Source organism: Hyperolius riggenbachi, chromosome 10 (assembly GCF_040937935.1).
Source record: "Hyperolius riggenbachi isolate aHypRig1 chromosome 10, aHypRig1.pri, whole genome shotgun sequence".
NCBI classification, from domain to species: Eukaryota; Metazoa; Chordata; class Amphibia; order Anura; family Hyperoliidae; genus Hyperolius; species Hyperolius riggenbachi.
Window position 1 is genome coordinate 295923681 of NC_090655.1, and position 24830 is coordinate 295948510.

A 24830-nucleotide genomic window follows, 5' to 3' on the forward strand; every position below is an offset into this window, starting at 1 on the left:
TGTAGTCCTCCTCTTGCTCAGCCGCCCCACACAGCTCTGCTTTGCTGTGTAATAAAGGGCGCTGAGGCATGCTGGGAGATGTAGTCCTCCTCTTGCTCAGCCGCCCCACACAGCTCTGCTTTGCTGTGTAATAAAGGGCGCTGAGGCATGCTGGGAGATGTAGTCCTTCTCTTGCTCAGCCGCCCCACACAGCTATGCTTTCCTCTGTAATAAAGGGCGCTGAGGCATGCTGGGAGATGTAGTCCTCCTCTTGCTCAGCCGTCCCACACAGCTCTACTTTGCTGTGTAATAAAGGGCGCTGAGGCATGCTGGGAGATGTAGTCCTCCTCTTGCTCAGCCGTCCCACACAGCTCTGCTTTGCTCTGTAATAAAGGGCGCTGAGGCATGCTGGGAGATGTAGTCCTCCTCTTGCAGCTTGTAGGAGTGTATGGGGCGGAGCAGAACAGTAGCAGGAGGGATTGCCCCAGTCAGAGAAGCAGTCTGGAGTTGTCATGGAGACGGGGGCGGGGCTTTTACTCCGATTCCGAGTGGTGTCTAGTGATAGTTAATGAAGAGCCGATTGAGAGCCATAAGAGCCGGCTCTTTACTGGGAGCCGATTCAGAAGAGCCGGAATTCCCATCACTAGGAGACACACATCGCACACGGGAGGCGTGGCTCTTACAGGGCGGAGCTTGGCAGTGAGACGGACACACACGCACACTGGGCTGTCCGCCGCTGTGGGGAGATCTCAGTACATGAAGGGCGGAGCATAAAAGGGGCGGGCTCCACATTAGCACGTCCACAGCGTATAACCTGTGGGGCGGTGTCACTACATCTGCGCATGCGTCACACAGCTCGCAGGACACGAGCGGCGGAGCGCAATGCTGCGAAGAACTGTCACTATATCTGCGCATGCGTCACACAGCTCGTTGCATACGGGGGGCGGATCGCTATTGCGCATGCGCGGCAGCCTAATCTGATAGAACGCCTGATCACCTAAAGCCAGCTGGACGCACGACATGGCGGCGCGGCAGTGACGTCACGCCGCAGGCTGGGTCACGTGGATGGTCAGGTGACGCGGAAGTAGGTGGGAGGAGCCGAACAGGCCGGAGAGGAAGCGGCGGAGGAGATCCTTACAGACTAGAGGGTAATTACCGCCTCTATCTACCCCCAATACCCGGGGGGAGGGGCTGCCTGCGTGTGTCATCCCCTCCTCACTGCAGGGCGACGCTCCTCCCCCTGCAGAGCGTTACTCCTCCCCCTCATCTCTGCAGAGCGTTACTCCTCCCCCTCATCACTGCATAGCATAACTCCTCCTCCTCTCCCTGCACAGCATTACTCCTCCCCCTCATCACTGCACAGCATTACTCCTCCTCCTTTTCTCCCTGCACAGCATTACTCCTCCCCCTCATCACTGCACGGCATTACTCCTCCCCCTCTTCTCCCTGCACAGCATTACTCCTCCCCCTTATAGCTGCACAGCATTACTCCTCCCCCTCTTCTCCCTGCACAGCATTACTCCTCCCCCTCATCACTGCACAGCATTACTCCTCCTCCTCTCCCTGCACAGCATTACTCCTCCCCCTCATCACTGCACAGCATAACTCCTCCTCCTCTCCCTGCACAGCATTACTCCTCCCCCTCATCACTGCACAGCGTTACTCCTCCTCCTCATCTCCCTGCACAGCATAACTCCTCCCCCTCATCACTGCGCAGCATTACTCCTCCCCCTCATCTCCCTGCACAGCATTACTCCTCCCCCTCATCTCCCTGCACAGCATAACTCCTCCCCCTCATCACTGCACAGCATAACTCCTCCTCCTCATCTCCCTGCACAGCATTACTCCTCCTCCTCTTCTCCCTGCACAGCATAACTCCTCCCCCTCATCACTGCATAGCATAACTCCTCCCCCTCACCTCCCTGCACAGCATAACTCCTCCCACTCATCTCCCTGCACAGCATAACTCCTCCCCCTCATCATTGCACAGCATTACTCCTCCCCCTCATCTCCCTGCACAGCATAACTCCTCCCCCTCATCACTGCACAGCATTACTCCTCCCCCTCATCACTGCACAGCATAACTCCTTCCCCTCATCTCCCTGCACAGCATAACTCCTCCTCCTCATCACTGCACAGCTTTACTCCTCCCCCTCATCACTGCACAGCATTACTCCTTCCCCTCATCACTGCACAGCATTACTCCTCCCCCTCATCACTGCACAGCATAACTCCTCCTCCTCATCACTGCACAGCATTACTCCTCCTCCTCATCACTGCACAGCATAACTCCTCCTCCTCTCCCTGCACAGCATTACTCCTCCTCCTCTCCCTGCACAGCATTACTCCTCCCCCTCATCACTGCACAGCATAACTCCTCCTCCTCTCCCTGCACAGCATTACTCCTCCCCCTCATCAATGCACAGCATTACTCCTCCCCCTCATCACTGCACAGCATAACTCCTCCTCCTCATCACTGCACAGCATTACTCCTCCTCATCACTGCACAGCATAACTCCTCCTCCTCTCCCTGCACAGCATTACTCCTCCTCCTTTCCCTGCACAGCATTACTCCTCCCCCTCATCACTGCACAGCATAACTCCTCCTCCTCTCCCTGCACAGCATTACTCCTCCTCCTCTTCTCCCTGCACAGCATTACTCCTCCCCCTCTTCTCTCTGCACAGCATAACTCCTCCCCCTCACCTCCCTGCACAGCATAACTCCTCCCCCTCATCGCTGCATAGCATAACTCCTCCCCCTCATCTCCCTGCACAGCATAACTCTTCCCCCTCATCTCCCTGCACAGCATAACTCCTCCCCCTGATCACTGCACAGCATTACTCCTCCCCCTCATCTCCATGCACAGCATAACTCCTCCCCCTCATCACTGCACAGCATAATTCCTCCCCCTCATCACTGCACAGCATTACTCCTCCTCCTCTCCCTGCACAGCATTACTCCTCCCCCTCATCACTGCACAGCATTACTCCTCCTCCTCTTCTCCCTGCACAGCATAACTCCTCCCCCTCATCACTGCACAGCATTACTCCTCCCCCTCATCACTGCACAGCATAACTCCTCCTCCTCATCACTGCACAGCATTACTCCTCCCCCTCATCACTGCACAGCATAACTCCTCCCCCTCATCACTGCACAGCATAACTCCTCCTCCTCATCACTGCACAGCATTACTCCTCCCCCTCTTCTCTCTGCACAGCATTACTCCTCCACCTCATCTTGGGCAGAGCGTTACTCCTCCCCCTCATTTCCCTGCACAGCATTACTCCTCCTCCTCATCTCCCTGCACAGCATTACTCCTCCTCCTCCTTATCTTCCTGCACAGCATAACTCCTCCCCCTCATCACGGCACAACATTACTCCTCCCCCTCATCACTGCACAGCATTACCCCTCCCCCTCATCGCTGCACAGCATAACTCCTCCTCCTTTTCTCCCTGCACAGCATTACTCCTCCTCCTCATCTCCCTGCACAGCATTACTCCTCCCACTCATCACTGCAGAGCGTTACTCCTCCTCATCTCCCTGCACAGCATTACTCCTCCCCCTCATTACTGCACAGCATTACTCCTCCCCCTCATCACTGCACAGCATTACTCTTCCCCCTCTTCTCCCTGCACAGCATTACTCCTCCCCCTCATCGCTGCACAGCATTACTCCTCCCCCTCATCACTGCACAGCATAACTCCTCCTCCTCTTCTCCCTGCACAGCATTACTCCTCCTCATCTTCTCCCTGCACAGCATTACTCCACCTCCTCATCTCCCTGCACAGCATTACTCCTCCCCCTCTTCTCCCTGCACAGCATTACTCCTCCCCCTCATCACTGCACAGCATTACTCCTCCTCCTCTTCTCCCTGCACAGCATTACTCCTCCTCCTCATCTCCCTGCACAGCATTACTCCTCCTCTTCTCCCTGCACAGCATTACTCCTCCTCCTCATCTCCCTGCACAGCATTACTCCTCCCCCTCATCACTGCAGAGCGTTACTCCTCCCCCTCTTCTCCCTGCACAGCATTACTCCTCCCCCTTATCACTGCACAGCATTACTCCTCCCCCTCTTCTCCCTGCACAGCATTACTCCTCCACCTCATCTCTGCAGAGCGTTACTCCTCCTCCTCATCTCCCTGCACAGCATTACTCCTCCCCCTCATGACTGCACAGCATTACTCCTCCTCCTCATCTCCCTGCACAGCATTACTCCTCCCCCTCATCACTGCACAGCATTACTCCTCCCCCTTTTCTCCCTGCACAGCATTACTCCTCCCCCTCTTCTCCCTGCACAGCATTACTCCTCCCCCTCATCTCTGCAGAGCGTTACTCCTCCTCCTCATCTCCCTGCACAGCCTTACTCCTCCCCCTCATCACTGCACAGCATTACTCTTCCCCCTCTTCTCTCTGCACAGCATTCCCCCTCCCCCTCATCTCTGCAGAGCGTTACTCCTCCTCCTCATCTCCCTGCACAGCATTACTCCTCCCCTCATCACTGCACAGCATTACTCCTCCCCCTCTTCTCCTTGCACAGCATAACTCCTCCCCCTCTTCTCCCTGCACAGCATTACTCCAGCCCCCCCATCTCCCTGCACAGCATTACTCCTCCCCCTCAGCACTGCACAGCATAACTCCTCCCCCTCTTCTCTCTGCACAGCATAACTCCTCCCCCTCTTCTCCCTGCACAGCATTACTCCTCCCCCTCTTCTCCCTGCACAGCATTACTCCTCCCCCTCTTCTCCCTGCACAGCATTACTCCTCCTCCTCATCTCCCTGCACAGCATTACTCCTCCCCCTCATCACTGCAGAGCGTTACTCCTCCCCCTCTTCTCCCTGCACAGCATTACTCCTCCCCCTCATCTCTGCAGAGCGTTACTCCTCCTCCTCATCTCCCTGCACAGCATTACTCCTCCCCCTCATCACTGCACAGCATTACTCCTCCTCCTCATCTCCCTGCACAGCATTACTCCTCCCCCTCATCACTGCACAGCATTACTCCCCCCTCTTCTCCCTGTACAGCATTACTCCTCCCCCTCATCACTGCACAGCATTACTCCTCCCCCTCTTCTCCCTGCACAGCATTACTCCCCCCCCTCTTCTCCCTGCACAGCATTACTCCTCCCCCTCATCTCTGCAGAGCGTTACTCCTCCTCCTCATCTCCCTGCACAGCCTTACTCCTCCCCCTCATCACTGCACAGCATTACTCTTCCCCCTCTTCTCTCTGCACAGCATTCCCCCTCATCTCTGCAGAGCGTTTCTCCTCCTCCTCATCTCCCTGCACAGCATTACTCCTCCCCTCATCACTGCACAGCATTACTCCTCCCCCTCTTCTCCTTGCACAGCATAACTCCTCCCCCTCTTCTCCCTGCACAGCATTACTCCAGCCCCCCCTTCTCCCTGCACAGCATTACTCCCCCCCCCCCTCAGCACTGCACAGCATAACTCCTCCCCCTCTTCTCTCTGCACAGCATAACTCCTCCCCCTCTTCTACCTGCACAGCATTACTCCTCCCCCTCTTCTCCCTGCACAGCATTACTCCTCCCCCTCTTCTCCCTGCACAGCATAACTCCTCCTCCTCATCTCACTGCACAGCATTACTCCTCCCCCTCATCACAGCACAGCATAACTCCTCCCCCTCATCACTGCACAGCATTACTCCTCCCCCTCATTACTGCACAGCATAACTCCTCCTCATCACTGCACAGCATTACTCCTCCTCCTCATCTCCCTGCACAGCATTACTCCTCCCCCTCATCACTGCACAGCATTACTCCTCCCCCTCATCACTGCACAGCATTACTCCTCCCCCTCATCTCCCTGCACAGCATTACTCCTCACCCTCATCACTGCAGAGCGTTACTCCTCCCCCTCTTCTCCCTGCACAGCATTACTCCTCCCCCTTATCACTGCACAGCATTACTCCTCCCCTCATCACTGCACAGCATTACTCCTCCCCCTCTTCTCCTTGCACAACATAACTCCTCCCCCTCTTCTCCCTGCGCAGCATTACTCCAGCCCCCCTTCTCCCTGCACAGCATTACTCCTCCCCCTCAGCACTGCACAGCATAACTCCTCCCCCTCTTCTCTCTGCACAGCATAACTCCTCCCCCTCTTATCCCTGCACAGCATTACTCCTCCCCCTCTTATCCCTGCACAGCATTACTCCTCCCCCTCTTCTCCCTGCACAGCATAACTCCTCCTCCTCATCTCACTGCACAGCATTACTCCTCCCCCTCATCACTGCACAGCATAACTCCTCCCCCTCATCACTGCACAGCATTACTCCTCCCCCTCATCACTGCACAGCATTACTCCTCCCCCTCATCAGTGCACAGCATAACTCCTCCTCATCACTGCACAGCATTACTCCTCCTCCTCATCTCCCTGCACAGCATTACTCCTCCTCCTCATCTCCCTGCACAGCATTACTCCTCCCCCTCATCACTGCACAGCATTACTCCTCTCCCTCATCACTGCACAGCATTACTCCTCCCCCTCATCACTGCACAGCATTACTCCTCTTCCTCTTCTCCCTACACAGCATTACTCCTCTTCCTCTTCTCCCTGCACAGCATTACTCCTCCTCCTCATCTCCCTGCACAGCATTACTCCTCCTCCTCTTCTCCCTGCACAGCATTACTCCTCCTCCTCATCTCCCTGCACAGCATTACTCCTCCCCCTCATCACTACAGAGCGTTACTCCTCCTCCTCATCTCCCTGCACAGCATTACTCCTTCTCCTCATCTCTGCACAGCTTTACTCCTCCCCCTCATCACTGCACAGCATTACTCCTCCCCCTCTTCTCCCTGCACAGCATTACTCCTCCCCCTCATCGCTGCTCAGCATTACTCCTCCCCCTCATCACTGCACAGCATAACTCCCCCTCCTCTTCTCCCTGCACAGCATTACTCCTCCTCCTCATCTACCTGCACAGCATTACTCCTCCCCCTCATCACTGCAGACCGTTACTCCTCCTCCTCATCTCCCTGCACAGCATTACTCCTCCCCCTCATCACTGCACAGCATTACTCCTCCCCCTCTTCTCCCTGCACAGCATTACTCCTCCCCCTTATCACTGCACAGCATTACTCCTCCCCCTCTTCTCCCTGCACAGCATTACTCCTCCCCCTCATCACTGCACAGCATTACTCCTCTCCCTCATCACTGCACAGCATTACTCCTCCCCCTCATCACTGCACAGCATTACTCCTCTTCCTCTTCTCCCTGCACAGCATTACTCCTCTTCCTCTTCTCCCTGCACAGCATTACTCCTCCTCCTCATCTCCCTGCACAGCATTACTCCTCCTCCTCTTCTCCCTGCACAGCATTACTCCTCCTCCTCATCTCCCTGCACAGCATTACTCCTCCCCCTCATCACTACAGAGCGTTACTCCTCCTCCTCATCTCCCTGCACAGCATTACTCCTTCTCCTCATCTCTGCACAGCATTACTCCTCCCCTCTTCTCCCTGCACAGCATTACTCCTCCCCTCTTCTCCCTGCACAGCATTGCTCCTCCTCCTCATCTCCCTGCACAGCATTACTCCTCCCCCTCATCACTGCACAGCATTACTCCTCCCCCTCTTCTCTCTGCACAGCATTACTCATCCCCCTCATCTCTGCACAGCATTACTCCTCCCCCTCTTCTCCCTGCACAGCATTACTCCTCCTCCTCATCTCCCTGCACAACATTACTCCAGCCCCCCCTTCTCCCTGCCCAGCATTACTCCTCCCCTCTTCTCCCTGCACAGCATTACTCCTCCCCTCTTCTCCCTGCACAGCATTGCTCCTCCCCCTCTTCTCCCTGCACAGCATTACTCCTCCCCCTCATCACTGCACAGCATAACTCCTCCCCCTCTTCTCCCTTCACAGCATTACTCCTCCCCCTCATCACTGCACAGCATAACTCCTCCCCTTCTTTACCCTGCAGAGCATTACTCCTCCCCTCATCACTGCACAGCCTTGCTTATCTACCCCTCTTCTCCCTGCACAGCATTACTCCTCCACCTCTTCTCCCTGCACAGCATAACCCCTCCCCCTCATCACTGCAGAGTGTTACTCCTCCTCCTCATCTCCCTGCACAGCATAACTCCTCCCCTCTTCTCCCTGCACACCATAACTCCTCCACCTCATCACTGCACAGCATTACTCCTCCCCCTCATCACTGCACAGCATTACTCCTCCCCCTCTTCTGCCTGCACAGCATTACTCCTCCGCCTCTTCTCCCTGCACAGCATTTCTCCTCCCCCTCATCACTGCTGACATTGACTCCTCCCCCTCATCTCTGCAGATCACTACTCCTCTCTGCACAGCATTCCTCCTCCCACTATTTTCCCTGCACAGCATTGCTCCTCCCCTGTTCTCCCTTCACAGCATTACTCCTCCCACTATTTTCCCTGCACAGCATTACTCCTCCCACTATTTTTCCTGCACAGCATTGCTCCTCTGTTCTTCTCGCTGTACAGCATTACTCCTCCCCCTCTTCTCCCTGTACAGCATTACTCCTCCCCCTCTTCTCCCTGCACAGCATTACTCCTCCCCCTCTTCTCCCTGTACAGCATTACTCCTCCCCCTCTTCTCCCTATACAGCATTACTCCTCCCCCTCTTCTCACTGCACAACATTACTCCTCCCCCTCTTCTCCCTGTACAGCATTACTCCTCCCCCTCTTCTCCCTGTACAGCATTACTCCTCCCCCTCTTCTCCCTGCACAGCATTACCCCTCCCCCTCTTCTCCCTGAACAGCATTACTCCTCCCCCTCTTCTCCCTGTACAGCATTACTCCTCCCCCTCTTCTCACTGCACAGCATTACTCCTCCCCCTCTTCTCACTGCACAGCATTACTCCTCCCCCTCATCACTGCACAGCATTCCTCCGCCCCCCTCTTCTCCTTTCACAACATTTCTTCTCCCCCTCTTCTCCCTGCACTTCATTACTCCTCCCCCTCTTTTCCCTGCACAGCATTACTCCTCCCCCTCTTCTCCCTGTACAGCATTACTCCTCCCCCTCTTCTCCCTGTACAGCATTACTCCTTCCCCACTTCTTCCTGCACAACATTACTCCTCCCCCTCTTCTCACTGCACAACATTACTCCTCCCCCTCTTCTCACTGCACAACATTACTCCTCCCCCTCTTATCCCTGCACAGCATTACTCCTCCCCCTCTTCTTCCTGCACTTCATTACTCCTCCCCCTCTTTTCCCTGCACAGCATTTCTCCTCCCCCTCTTCTCCCTGTACAGCATTACTCCTCCCCCTCATCTCCCTGCACAGCATAACTCCTCCCCCTCATCACTGCACAGCATTACTCCTCCCCCTCATCTCCCTGCACAGCATAACTCCTCCCCCTCATCACTGCACAGCATTACTCCTCCCCCTCATCACTGCACAGCATAACTCCTTCCCCTCATCTCCCTGCACAGCATAACTCCTCCTCCTCATCACTGCACAGCTTTACTCCTCCCCCTCATCTCCCTGCACAGCATAACTCCTCCCCCTCATCACTGCACAGCATTACTCCTCCCCCTCATCACTGCACAGCATTACTCCTCCTCCTCATCACTGCACAGCATAACTCCTCCTCATCACTGCACAGCATAACTCCTCCTCCTCTCCCTGCACAGCATTACTCCTCCCCCTCATCACTGCACAGCATTACTCCTCCCCCTCATCACTGCACAGCATTACTCCTCCCCCTCATCACTGCACAGCATAACTCCTCCTCCTCATCACTGCACAGCATTACTCCTCCTCCTCATCACTGCACAGCATAACTCCTCCTCCTCTCCCTGCACAGCATTACTCCTCCTCCTCTCCCTGTACAGCATTACTCCTCCCCCTCATCACTGCACAGCATAACTCCTCCTCCTCTCCCTGCACAGCATTACTCCTCCCCCTCATCAATGCACAGCATTACTCCTCCCCCTCATCACTGCACAGCATAACTCCTCCTCCTCATCACTGCACAGCATTACTCCTCCTCATCACTGCACAGCATAACTCCTCCTCCTCTCCCTGCACAGCATTACTCCTCCTCCTTTCCCTGCACAGCATTACTCCTCCCCCTCATCACTGCACAGCATAACTCCTCCTCCTCTCCCTGCACAGCATTACTCCTCCTCCTCTTCTCCCTGCACAGCATTACTCCTCCCCCTCTTCTCTCTGCACAGCATAACTCCTCCCCCTCACCTCCCTGCACAGCATAACTCCTCCCCCTCATCGCTGCATAGCATAACTCCTCCCCCTCATCTCCCTGCACAGCATAACTCTTCCCCCTCATCTCCCTGCACAGCATAACTCCTCCCCCTGATCACTGCACAGCATTACTCCTCCCCCTCATCTCCATGCACAGCATAACTCCTCCCCCTCATCACTGCACAGCATAATTCCTCCCCCTCATCACTGCCCAGCATTACTCCTCCTCCTCTCCCTGCACAACATTACTCCTCCCCCTCATCACTGCACAGCATAACTCCTCCTCCTCTCCCTGCACAGCATTACTCCTCCCCCTCATCACTGCACAGCATTACTCCTCCTCCTCTTCTCCCTGCACAGCATAACTCCTCCCCCTCATCACTGCACAGCATTACTCCTCCCCCTCATCACTGCACAGCATAACTCCTCCTCCTCATCACTGCACAGCATTACTCCTCCCCCTCATCACTGCACAGCATAACTCCTCCCCCTCATCACTGCACAGCATAACTCCTCCTCCTCATCACTGCACAGCATTACTCCTCCCCCTCTTCTCTCTGCACAGCATTACTCCTCCACCTCATCTTGGGCAGAGCGTTACTCCTCCCCCTCATTTCCCTGCACAGCATTACTCCTCCTCCTCATCTCCCTGCACAGCATTACTCCTCCTCCTCCTTATCTTCCTGCACAGCATAACTCCTCCCCCTCATCACGGCACAACATTACTCCTCCCCCTCATCACTGCACAGCATTACCCCTCCCCCTCATCGCTGCACAGCATAACTCCTCCTCCTTTTCTCCCTGCACAGCATTACTCCTCCTCCTCATCTCCCTGCACAGCATTACTCCTCCCACTCATCACTGCAGAGCGTTACTCCTCCTCATCTCCCTGCACAGCATTACTCCTCCCCCTCATCACTGCACAGCATTACTCCTCCCCCTCATCACTGCACAGCATTACTCTTCCCCCTCTTCTCCCTGCACAGCATTACTCCTCCCCCTCATCGCTGCACAGCATTACTCCTCCCCCTCATCACTGCACAGCATAACTCCTCCTCCTCTTCTCCCTGCACAGCATTACTCCTCCTCATCTTCTCCCTGCACAGCATTACTCCACCTCCTCATCTCCCTGCACAGCATTACTCCTCCCCCTCTTCTCCCTGCACAGCATTACTCCTCCCCCTCATCACTGCACAGCATTACTCCTCCTCCTCTTCTCCCTGCACAGCATTACTCCTCCTCCTCATCTCCCTGCACAGCATTACTCCTCCTCTTCTCCCTGCACAGCATTACTCCTCCTCCTCATCTCCCTGCACAGCATTACTCCTCCCCCTCATCACTGCAGAGCGTTACTCCTCCCCCTCTTCTCCCTGCACAGCATTACTCCTCCCCCTTATCACTGCACAGCATTACTCCTCCCCCTCTTCTCCCTGCACAGCATTACTCCTCCACCTCATCTCTGCAGAGCGTTACTCCTCCTCCTCATCTCCCTGCACAGCATTACTCCTCCCCCTCATGACTGCACAGCATTACTCCTCCTCCTCATCTCCCTGCACAGCATTACTCCTCCCCCTCATCACTGCACAGCATTACTCCTCCCCCTTTTCTCCCTGCACAGCATTACTCCTCCCCCTCTTCTCCCTGCACAGCATTACTCCTCCCCCTCATCTCTGCAGAGCGTTACTCCTCCTCCTCATCTCCCTGCACAGCCTTACTCCTCCCCCTCATCACTGCACAGCATTACTCTTCCCCCTCTTCTCTCTGCACAGCATTCCCCCTCCCCCTCATCTCTGCAGAGCGTTACTCCTCCTCCTCATCTCCCTGCACAGCATTACTCCTCCCCTCATCACTGCACAGCATTACTCCTCCCCCTCTTCTCCTTGCACAGCATAACTCCTCCCCCTCTTCTCCCTGCACAGCATTACTCCAGCCCCCCCATCTCCCTGCACAGCATTACTCCTCCCCCTCAGCACTGCACAGCATAACTCCTCCCCCTCTTCTCTCTGCACAGCATAACTCCTCCCCCTCTTCTCCCTGCACAGCATTACTCCTCCCCCTCTTCTCCCTGCACAGCATTACTCCTCCCCCTCTTCTCCCTGCACAGCATTACTCCTCCTCCTCATCTCCCTGCACAGCATTACTCCTCCCCCTCATCACTGCAGAGCGTTACTCCTCCCCCTCTTCTCCCTGCACAACATTACTCCTCCCCCTTATCACTGCACAGCATTACTCCTCCCCCTCTTCTCCCTGCACAGCATTACTCCTCCCCCTCATCTCTGCAGAGCGTTACTCCTCCTCCTCATCTCCCTGCACAGCATTACTCCTCCCCCTCATCACTGCACAGCATTACTCCTCCTCCTCATCTCCCTGCACAGCATTACTCCTCCCCCTCATCACTGCACAGCATTACTCCCCCCTCTTCTCCCTGTACAGCATTACTCCTCCCCCTCATCACTGCACAGCATTACTCCTCCCCCTCTTCTCCCTGCACAGCATTACTCCCCCCCCTCTTCTCCCTGCACAGCATTACTCCTCCCCCTCATCTCTGCAGAGCGTTACTCCTCCTCCTCATCTCCCTGCACAGCCTTACTCCTCCCCCTCATCACTGCACAGCATTACTCTTCCCCCTCTTCTCTCTGCACAGCATTCCCCCTCATCTCTGCAGAGCGTTTCTCCTCCTCCTCATCTCCCTGCACAGCATTACTCCTCCCCTCATCACTGCACAGCATTACTCCTCCCCCTCTTCTCCTTGCACAGCATAACTCCTCCCCCTCTTCTCCCTGCACAGCATTACTCCAGCCCCCCCATCTCCCTGCACAGCATTACTCCTCCCCCTCAGCACTGCACAGCATAACTCCTCCCCCTCTTCTCTCTGCACAGCATAACTCCTCCCCCTCTTCTCCCTGCACAGCATTACTCCTCCCCCTCTTCTCCCTGCACAGCATTACTCCTCCCCCTCTTCTCCCTGCACAGCATAACTCCTCCTCCTCATCTCACTGCACAGCATTACTCCTCCCCCTCATCACAGCACAGCATAACTCCTCCCCCTCATCACTGCACAGCATTACTCCTCCCCCTCATTACTGCACAGCATAACTCCTCCTCATCACTGCACAGCATTACTCCTCCTCCTCATCTCCCTGCACAGCATTACTCCTCCCCCTCATCACTGCACAGCATTACTCCTCCCCCTCATCACTGCACAGCATTACTCCTCCCCCTCATCTCCCTGCACAGCATTACTCCTCCCCCTCATCACTGCAGAGCGTTACTCCTCCCCCTCTTCTCCCTGCACAGCATTACTCCTCCCCCTTATCACTGCACAGCATTACTCCTCCCCCTCTACTCCCTGCACAGCATTACTCCTCCCCCTCATCTCTGCAGAGCGTTACTCCTCCTCCTCATCTCCCTGCACAGCATTACTCCTCCCCCTCATCACTGCACAGCATTACTCCTCCTCCTCATCTCCCTGCACAGCATTACTCCTCCCCCTCATCACTGCACAGCATTACTCCCCCCTCTTCTCCCTGTACAGCATTACTCCTCCCCCTCATCACTGCACAGCATTACTCCTCCCCCTCTTCTCCCTGCACAGCATTACTCCTCCCCCTCATCTCCCTGCACAGCATTACTCCTCCCCCTCATCTCTGCAGAGCGTTACTCCTCCTCCTCATCTCCCTGCACAGCCTTACTCCTCCCCCTCATTACTGCACAGCATTACTCTTCCCCCTCTTCTCTCTGCACAGCATTTCCCCTCCCCCTCATCTCTGCAGAGCGTTTCTCCTCCTCCTCATCTCCCTGCACAGCATTACTCCTCCCCTCATCACTGCACAGCATTACTCCTCCCCCTCTTCTCCTTGCACAACATAACTCCTCCCCCTCTTCTCCCTGCGCAGCATTACTCCAGCCCCCTTCTCCCTGCACAGCATTACTCCTCCCCCTCAGCACTGCACTGCATAACTCCTCCCCCTCTTCTCTCTGCACAGCATAACTCCTCCCCCTCTTATCCCTGCACAGCATTACTCCTCCCCCTCTTATCCCTGCACAGCATTACTCCTCCCCCTCTTCTCCCTGCACAGCATAACTCCTCCTTCTCATCTCACTGCACAGCATTACTCCTCCCCCTCATCACTGCACAGCATAACTCCTCCCCCTCATCACTGCACAGCATTACTCCTCCCCCTCATCAGTGCACAGCATAACTCCTCCTCATCACTGCACAGCATTACTCCTCCTCCTCATCTCCCTGCACAGCATTACTCCTCCTCCTCATCTCCCTGCACAGCATTACTCCTCCCCCTCATCACTGCACAGCATTACTCCTCTCCCTCATCACTGCACAGCATTACTCCTCCCCCTCATCACTGCACAGCATTACTCCTCTTCCTCTTCTCCCTGCACAGCATTACTCCTCTTCCTCTTCTCCCTGCACAGCATTACTCCTCCTCCTCATCTCCCTGCACAGCATTACTCCTCCTCCTCTTCTCCCTGCACAGCATTACTCCTCCTCCTCATCTCCCTGCACAGCATTACTCCTCCCCCTCATCACTACAGAGCGTTACTCCTCCTCCTCATCTCCCTGCACAGCATTACTCCTTCTCCTCATCTCTGCACAGCTTTACTCCTCCCCCTCATCACTGCACAGCATTACTCCTCCCCCTCTTCTCCCTGCACAGCATTACTCCTCCCCCTCATCGCTGCTCAGCATTACTCCTCCCCCTCATCACTGCACAGCATAACTCCCCCTCCTCTTCTCCCTGCACAGCATTACTCCTCCTCCTCATCTACCTGCACAGCATTACTCCTCCCCCTCATCACTGCAGACCGTTACTCCTCCTCCTCATCTCCCTGCACAGCATTACTCCTCCCCCTCATCACTGCACAGCATTACTCCTCCCCCTCTTCTCCCTGCACAGCATTACTCCTCCCCCTTATCACTGCACAGCATTACTCCTCCCCCTCTTCTCCCTGCACAGCATTACTCCTCCCCCTCATCACTGCACAGCATTACTCCTCTCCCTCATCACTGCACAGCATTACTCCTCCCCCTCATCACTGCACAGCATTACTCCTCTTCCTCTTCTCCCTGCACAGCATTACTCCTCTTCCTCTTCTCCCTGCACAGCATTACTCCTCCTCCTCATCTCCCTGCACAGCATTACTCCTCCTCCTCTTCTCCCTGCACAGCATTACTCCTCCTCCTCATCTCCCTGCACAGCATTACTCCTCCCCCTCATCACTACAGAGCGTTACTCCTCCTCCTCATCTCCCTGCACAGCATTACTCCTTCTCCTCATCTCTGCACAGCATTACTTCTCCCCCTCATCACTGCACAGCATTACTCCTCCCCCTCTTCTCCCTGCACAGCATTACTCCTCCCCCTCATCGCTGCTCAGCATTACTCCTCCCCCTCATCACTGCACAGCATAACTCCCCCTCCTCTTCTCCCTGCACAGCATTGCTCCTCCTCCTCATCTACCTGCACAGCATTACTCCTCCCCCTCTTCTCACTGCACAGCGTTACTCCTCCCCCTCTTCTCCCTGCACAGCATTACTCCTCCCCCTTATCACTGCACAGCATTACTCCTCCCCCTCTTCTCCCTGCACAGCATTACTCCTCCCCCTCATCACTGCACAGCATTACTCCTCCTCCTCTTCTCCCTGCACAGCATTACTCCTTCTCCTCATCACTGCAGTGCGTTACTCCTCCTCCTCATTTCCCTGCACAGCATTACTCCTCCCCCTCATCACTGCACAGCATTACTCCCCCCCCTCTTCTCCCTGCACAGCATTACTCCTCCCCTCATCACTGCACAGCATTACTCCTCCCCCTCTTCTCCCTGCACAGCATTACTCCTCCCCCTTATAGCTGCACAGCATTACTCCTCCCCCTCTTCTCCCTGCACAGCATTACTCCTCCCCCTCATCTCTGCAGAGCGTTACTCCTCCTCCTCATCTCCCTGCACAGCATTACTCCTCCCCCTCATCACTGCACAGCATTACTCCTCCTCCTCATCTCCCTGCACAGCATTACTCCTCCCCCTCATCACTGCACAGCATTACTCCCCCCCCTCTTCTCCCTGTACTGCATTACTCCTCCCCCTCATCACTGCACAACATTACTCCTCCCCCTCTTCTCCCTGCACAGCATTACTCCTCCCCCTCTTCTCCCTGCACAGCATTACTTTTTCCCCTCATCTCTGCAGAACGTTACTCCTCCTCCTCATCTCCCTGCACAGCCTTACTCCTCCCCCTCATCACTGCACAGCATTACTCCTTCCCCTCTTCTATCTGCACAGCATTCCCCCTCCCCCTCATCTCTGCAGAGCGTTACTCCTCCTCCTCAGCTCCCTGCACAGCATTACTCCTCCCCTCATCACGGCACAGCATTACTCCTCCCCCTCTTCTCCCTGCACAGCATTACTCCTCCCCCTCATCACTGCACAGCATTACTCCAGCCCCCCCTTCTCCCTGCACAGCATTACTCCTTCCCCTCTTCTCCCTGCACAGCATTACTCCTCCCCTCTTCTCCCTGCACAGCATTGCTCCTGTTCTCTTCTCCCTGCACAGCATTGCTCCTCCCTCTCTTCTCCCTGCACAGCATTACTCCTCCCCCTCATCACTGCACAGCATTACTCCTCCTCCTCATCTCCCTGCACAGCATTACTCCTCCCCCTCATCACTGCACAGCATTACTCCTCCCCCTCTTCTCCCTGCACAGCATTACTCCTCCCCCTCATCTTGGGCAGAGCGTTACTCCTCCTCCTCATCTCCCTGCACAGCATTACTCCTCCCCTCATCACTGCACAGCATTACTCCTCCCCTCATCACTGCACAGCATTACTCCTCCCCCTCTTCTCCCTGCACAGCATTACTCCTCCTCCTCATCTCCCTGCACAACATTACTCCAGCCCCCCTTCTCCCTGCACAGCATTACTCCTCCCCCTCTTCTCCCTGCACAGCATTACTCATCCCCTCTTCTCCCTGCACAGCATTACTCCTCCCCTCTTCTCCCTGCACAGCATTGCTCCTCCTCCTCATCTCCCTGCACAGCATTACTCCTCCCCCTCATCACTGCACAGCATTACTCCTCTCCCTCTTCTCTCTGCACAGCATTACTCATCCCCCTCATCTCTGCACAGCATTACTCCTCCCCCTCTTCTCCCTGCACAGCATTACTCCTCCTCCTCATCTCCCTGCACAACATTACTCCAGCCCCCCCTTCTCCCTGCACAGCATTACTCCTCCCCTCTTCTCCCTGCACAGCATTACTCCTCCCCTCTTCTCCCTGCACAGCATTGCTCCTCCCCCTCTTCTCCCTGCACAGCATTACTCCTCCCCCTCATCACTGCACAGCATAACTCCTCCCCCTCTTCTCCCTTCACAGCATTACTCCTCCCCCTCATCACTGCACAGCATAACTCCTCCCCTTCTTTACCCTGCAGAGCATTACTCCTCCCCTCATCACTGCACAGCCTTGCTTATCTCCCCCTCTTCTCCCTGCACAGCATTACTCCTCCACCTCTTCTCCCTGCACACCATAACTCCTCCACCTCATCACTGCACAGCATTACTCCTCCCCCTCATCACTGCACAGCATTACTCCTCCCCCTCTTCTGCCTGCACAGCATTACTCCTCCGCCTCTTCTCCCTGCACAGCATTTCTCCTCCCCCTTATCACTGCTGACATTGACTCCTCCCCCTCATCTCTGCAGATCACTACTCCTCTCTGCACAGCATTCCTCCTCCCACTATTTTCCCTGCACAGCATTGCTCCTCCCCTGTTCTCCCTTCACAGCATTACTCCTCCCACTATTTTCCCTGCACAGCATTACTCCTCCCACTATTTTTCCTGCACAGCATTGCTCCTCTGTTCTTCTCGCTGTACAGCATTACTCCTCCCCCTCTTCTCCCTGTACAGCATTACTCCTCCCCCTCTTCTCCCTGCACAGCATTACTCCTCCCCCTCTTCTCCCTGTACAGCATTACTCCTCCCCCTCTTCTCACTGCACAGCATTACTCCTCCCCCTCTTCTCACTGCACAGCATTACTCCTCCCCCTCATCACTGCACAGCATTCCTCCGCCCCCCTCTTCTCCTTTCACAACATTTCTTCTCCCCCTCTTCTCCCTGCACTTCATTACTCCTCCCCCTCTTTTCCCTGCACAGCATTACTCCTCCCCCTCTTCTCCCTGTACAGCATTACTCCTCCCCCTCTTCTCCCTGTACAGCATTACTCCTTCCCCACTTCTTCCTGCACAACATTACTCCTCCCCCTCTTCTCACTGCACAACATTACTCCTCCCCCTCTTCTCACTGCACAACATTACTCCTCCCCCTCTTATCCCTGCACAGCATTACTCCTCCCCCTCTTCTTCCTGCACTTCATTACTCCTCCCCCTCTTTTCCCTGCACAGCATTTCTCCTCCCCCTCTTCTCCCTGTACAGCATTACTCCTCCCCCTCTTCTCCCTGTACAGCATTACTCCTTCCCCACTTCTTCCTGCACAACATTACTCCTCCCCCTCTTCTCACTGCACAACATTACTCCTCTCCCTCTTATCCCTGCACAGCATTACTCCTCCCCCTCTTCTCCCTGTACAGCATTACTCCTCCCCCTCTTCTCCCTGTACAGTGTTACTCCTTCCCCTCTTCTTCCTGCACAACGTTACTCCTCCCCCTCTTCTCACTGCACAGCATTACTCCTCCCCCTCTTCTCCTTGCACAACATTTCTTCTCCCCCTCTTCTCCCTGCACTTCATTACTCCTCCCCTCTTTTCCCTGCACAGCATTACTCCTTCCCCTCTTGTTATGTGTGGCAGGTAACATAGCTCCTCCCCTCTTGTAGAGTGTACACATGGCTGTGTGTAATGTCTTGTTATGTGTGGCAGGTGACATAGCTCCTCCCCTCTTGTAGAGTGTACACATGGCTGTGTGTAATGTCTTGTTATGTGTGGCAGGTAACATAGCTCCTCCCCTCTTGTATAGTGTACACATGGCTGTGTGTAATGTCTTGTTATGTGTGGCAGGTAACATAGCTCCTCCCCTCTTATAGAGTATACACATGGCTGTGTGTAATGTCTTGTTATGTGTGGCAGGTAACATAGCTCCTCCCCTCTTATAGAGTATACACATGGCTGTGTGTAATGTCTTGTTATGTGTGGCAGGTGACATAGCCCCTCCCCTCTTGTAGAGTGTGTACACATGGCTGTGTGTAATGTCTTGTTATGTGTGGCAGGTAACATAGCTTCTCCCCTCTTGTAGAGTGTGTACACATGGCTGTGTGTAATGTCTTGTTATGTGTGGCAGGTGACATAGCCCCTCCCCTCTTGTAGTGTATACACATGGCTGTGTGTAATGTCTTGTTATGTGTGGCAGGTGACATAGCTCCTCCCCTCTTGTAGAGTGTACTCATGGCTGTGTGTAATGTCTTGTTATGTGCGGCAGGTAACATAGCTCCTCCCCTCTTGTAGAGTGTACACATGGCTGTGTGTAATGTCTTGTTATGTGCGGCAGGTGACACATCTCCTCCCCTCTTGTAGAGTGTATACATGGCTGTGTGTAATGTCTTGTTATGTGTGGCAGGTAACATAGCTCCTCCCCTCTTGTAGAGTGTACACATGGCAGTGTGTAATGTCTTGTTATGTGTGGCAGGTAACATAGCTCCTCCCCTCTTGTAGAGTGTACACATGGCTGTGTGTAATGTCTTATGTGTGGCAGGTAAAATAGCCCCTCCCCTCTTGTAGTGTATACACATGGCTGTGTATAATGTCTTGTTATGTGTGGCAGGTAACATAGCTCCTCCCCTCTTGTAGAGTGTACACATGGCTGTGTGTAATGTCTTGTTATGTGCGGCAGGTAACATAGCCCCTCCCCTCTTGTAGAGTGTACACATGGCGGTGTGTAATGTCTTGTTATGTGTGGCAGGTGACACATCTCCTCCCCTCTTGTAGAGTGTACACATGGCTGTGTGTAATGTCTTGTTATGTGTGGCAGGTGACATAGCCCCTCCCCTCTTGTAGTGTGTACACATGGCTGTGTGTAATGTCTTGTTATGTGTTGCAGGTAACATAGCTCCTCCCCTCTTGTAGAGTGTATACACATGGCAGTGTGTAATGTTTTGTTATGTGTGGCAGGTAATATAGCTCCTCCCCTCTTGTAGTGTATACACATGGCTGTGTGTAATGTCTTGTTATGTGTAGCAGGTAACATAGCTCCTCCCCTCTTGTAGAGTGTATACACATGGCTGTGTGTAATGTCTTGTTATGTGTGGCAGGTAACATAGCCCCCCCCCTCTTATAGAGTATACACATGGCTGTGTGTAATGTCTTGTTATGTGTGGCAGGTAACATAGCTCCTCCCCTCTTGTAGAGTATACACATGGCTGTGTGTGATGTCTTGTTATGTGTGGCAGGTAACATAGCTCCTCCTCTCTTGTAGTGTATACACATGGCTGTGTGTAATGTCTTGTTATGTGTGGCAGGTAACATAGCTCCTCCCCTCTTGTAGTGTGTACAGATGGCTGTGTGTAATGTCTTGTTATGTGTGGCAGGTAACATAGCTCCTCCCCTCTTGTAGAGTGTACACATGGCTGTGTGCAATGTCTTGTTATGTGTGGCAGGTAACATAGCTCCTCCCCCCTTGTAGAGTATACACATGGCTGTGTGTAATGTCTTGTTATGTGTGGCAGGTAACATAGCCCCTCCCCTCTTGTAGAGTATACACATGGCTGTGTGTAATGTCTTGTTATGTGTGGCAGGTAACATAGCTCCTCCCCTCTTATAGAGTATACACATGGCTGTGTGTAATGTCTTGTTATGTGTAGCAGGTAACATAGCTCCTCCCCTCTTGTAGTGTATACACATGGCTGTGTGTAATGTCTTGTTATGTGTAGCAGGTAACATAGCTCCTCCCCTCTTGTAGAGTATACACATGGCTGTGTGTAATGTCTTGTTATGTGTGACAGGTAACATAGCTCCTCCCCTCTTATATATAGAGTATACACATGGCTGTGTGTAATGTCTTGTTATGTGTAGCAGGTAACATAGCTCCTCCCCTCTTGTAGAGTATACACATGGCTGTGTGTAATGTCTTGTTATGTGTAGCAGGTAACATAGCTCCTCCCCTCTTGTAGAGTGTACACATGGCTGTGTGTAATGTCTTGTTATGTGTGGCAGGTAACATAGCTCCTCCCCTCTTGTAGAGTGTACACATGGCTGTGTGTAATGTCTTGTTATGTGTGGCAGGTAACATAGCTCCTCCCCTCTTGTAGAGTGTATACATGGCTGTGTGTAATGTCTTGTTATGTGTGGCAGGTAACATAGCTCCTCCCCTCTTGTAGAGTGTATACACATGGCTGTGTGTAATGTCTTGTTATGTGTGACAGGTAACATAGCTCCTCCCCTCTTGTAGAGTGTACACATGGCTGTGTGTAATGTCTTGTTATGTGTGGCAGGTGACATAGCTCCTCCCCTCTTATAGAGTATACACATGGCTGTGTGTAATGTCTTGTTATGTGTGACAGGAAACATAGCTCCTCCCCTCTTGTAGAGTGTACACATGGCTGTGTGTAATGTCTTGTTATGTGTGGCAGGTAACATAGCTCCTCCCCTCTTGTAGAGTGTACACATGGCTGTGTGTAATGTCTTGTTATGTGTGGCAGGTAACATAGCTCCTCCCCTCTTGTAGAGTGTACACATGGCTGTGTGTAATGTCTTGTTATGTGCGGCAGGTAACATAGCTCCTCCCCTCTTGTAGAGTGTACACATGGCGGTGTGTAATGTCTTGTTATGTGTGGCAGGTAACATAGCTCCTCCCCTCTTGTAGAGTGTACGCATGGCTGTGTGTAATGTTTTGTTATGTGCGGCAGGTGACATTGCTCCTCCCCTCTTGTAGAGTGTATACACATGGCTGTGTGTAATGTCTTGTTATGTGCGGAAGGTAACATAGCTCCTCCCCTCTTGTAGAGTGTACACATGGCTGTGTGTAATGTCTTGTTATGTGTGGCAGGTGACATAGCTCCTCCCATCTTGTAGAGTGTACACATGGCTGTGTGTAATGTCTTGTTATGTGCGGCAGGTAACATAGCTCCTCCCCTCTTGTAGAGTGTATACACATGGCTGTGTGTAATGTCTTGTTATGTGTGGCAGGTAACATAGCCCCTCCCCTCTTGTAGAGTGTACACATGGCGGTGTGTAATGTCTTGTTATGTGTGGCAGGTAACATAGCTCCTCCCCTCTTGTAGAGTGTATACACATGGCTGTGTGTAATGTCTTGTTTTGTGTGGCAGGTAACATAGCTCCTCCCCCCTTGTAGTGTATACACATGGCTGTGTGTAATGTCTTGTTATGTGCGGCAGGTAACATAGCTCCTCCCCTCTTGTAGAGTGTATACACATGGCTGTGTGTAATGTCTTGTTTTGTGTGGCAGGTGACATAGCTCCTCCCCTCTTGTAGAGTGTACACATGGCTGTGTGTAATGTCTTGTTATGTGTGGCAGGTAACATAGCTCCTCCCCTCTTGTAGAGTGTACACATGGCTGTGTGTAATGTCTTGTTATGTGTGGCAGGTGACATAGCCCCTCCCCTCTTGTAGAGTGTACACATGGCTGTGTGTAATGTCTTGTTATGTGTGGCAGGTAACATAGCTCCACCTGTCAGGTAACATAGCTTCTCCCCTCTTGTAGAGTGTACACATGGCTGTGTGTAATGTCTTGTTATGTGTGGCAGGTAACATAGCTCCTCCCCTCTTGTAGAGTGTATACACATGGCTGTGTGTAATGTCTTGTTATGTGTGGCAGGTAACATAGCTCCTCCCCTCTTGTAGAGTGTACACATGGCTGTGTGTAATGTCTTGTTATGTGTGACAGGTAACATAGCTCCTCCCCTCTTGTAGAGTGTATACATGGCTGTGTGTAATGTCTTGTTATGTGTGGCAGGTGACATAGATCCTCCCCTCTTGTAGTGTATACACATGGCTGTGTGTAATGTCTTGTTATGTGTGGCAGGTAACATAGCTCCTCCCCTCTTGTAGGGTGTGTACACATGGCTGTGTGTAATGTCTTGTTATGTGTGGCAGGTAACATAGCTCCTCCCCTCTTGTAGAGTGTACACATGGCTGTGTGTAATGTCTTGTTATGTGCGGCAGGTAACACAGCTCCTCTCCTCTTGTAGTGTATACACATGGCTGTGTGTAATGTCTTGTTATGTGTGGCAGGTAACATAGCTCCACCTGTCAGGTAACATAGCTCCTACCCTCTTGTAGAGTGTATACACATGGCTGTGTGTAATGTCTTGTTATGTGTGACAGGTAACATAGCTCCTCCCCTCTTGTAGAGTGTACACATGGCTGTGTGTAATGTCTTGTTATGTGTGGCAGGTAACATAGCTCCACCTGTCAGGTAACATAGCTCCTCCCCTCTTGTAGAGTGTGTACACATGGCTGTGTGTAATGTCTTGTTATGTGTGGCAGGTAACATAGCTCCTCCCCTCTTGTAGAGTGTATACACATGGCTGTGTGTAATGTCTTGTTATGTGTGACAGGTAACATAGCTCCTCCCCTCTTGTAGAGTGTACACATGGCTCTGTGTAATGTCTTGTTATGTGTGACAGGTAACATAGCTCCACCTGTCAGGTAACAGCTCCTCCCCTCTTGCAGACCATGGTAGTCGCACTCTGATTTCTTCTGTCACAATGGATGAGGGTCTTCCTTTCGGAAGAGGAATATTTATGGAAGAGAATTCTTACCAAGCGGAGGACCTGCGAAGCATTCTGAAAAAAGTTCCAGTTTCATCGATCTTCCCAAACGCCTCTCGCCGGGGACGCAAGGCAAATGCACCGCGGAAGAGGACACACCCAGATTCCATAGATCTCAATGACTCTACCTCCCTCCAGGCTGAACCCGAAGCACTTGGCCTGGCCGGCATCAACACTCTCCTTCTTCCAGATGCCCCGGTGAGTCCTGTGTAGTCCTCAGTGTGTGGGGTGAGTCCTGTGTAGTCCTCAGTGTGTGGGATGAGTCCTGTGTAGTCCTCAGTGTATGGGGTGAGTCCTGTGAAGTCCTCAGTGTGTGGGGTGAGTCCTGTGTAGCCCTCAGTGTGTGGGGTGAGTCCTGTGTAGTCCTCAGTGTGTGGGGTGAGTCCCGTGAAGTCCTCAGTGTGTGGGGTGAGTCCCGTGAAGTCCTCAGTGTGTGGGGTGAGTCCTGTGTAGTCCTCAGTGTGTGGGGTGAGTCCTGTGTAGTCCTCAGTGTGTGGGGTGAGTCCTGTGTAGTCCTCAGTGTGTGGGGTGAGTCCTGTGTAGTCCTTAGTGTGTGGGATGAGTCCTGTGTAGTCCTCAGTGTGTGGGGTGAGTCCTGTGTAGTCCTCAGTGTGTGGGGTGAGTCCTGTGTAGTCCTCAGTGTGTGGGGTGAGTCCTGTGTAGTCCTCAGTGTGTGGGGTGAGTCCTGTGTAGCCCTCAGTGTGTGGGGTGAGTCCTGTGTAGTCCTCAGTGTGTGGGGTGAGTCCTGTGTAGTCCTCAGTGTGTGGGGTGAGTGCTGTGTAGTCTTCAGTGTGTGGGGTGAGTGCTGTGTAGTCCTCAGTGTGTGGGGTGAGTCCTGTGTAGTCCTCAGTGTGTGGGATGAGTCCTGTGTAGTCCTCAGTGTGTGGGGTGAGTCCTGTGTAG

The 24830-nt window shown here is 53.6% G+C and overlaps 1 protein-coding gene across 1 annotated transcript in view; it reads left to right on the top strand.

The window, feature by feature from the left end:
- The first annotated feature begins 878 nt into the window (after positions 1-878).
- The window catches only part of LOC137535627 (oocyte zinc finger protein XlCOF29-like), a 60919-nt gene continuing 36967 nt past the window's right edge, over positions 879-24830 (top strand). Inside the window, exons 1-2 of the mRNA XM_068257486.1 lie at positions 879-1127; positions 23830-24125. Coding sequence (XP_068113587.1) covers positions 23865-24125 — 261 coding nt within the window. The 5' untranslated portion in view covers positions 879-1127; positions 23830-23864. The remainder of the gene's footprint in view (positions 1128-23829; positions 24126-24830) is intronic.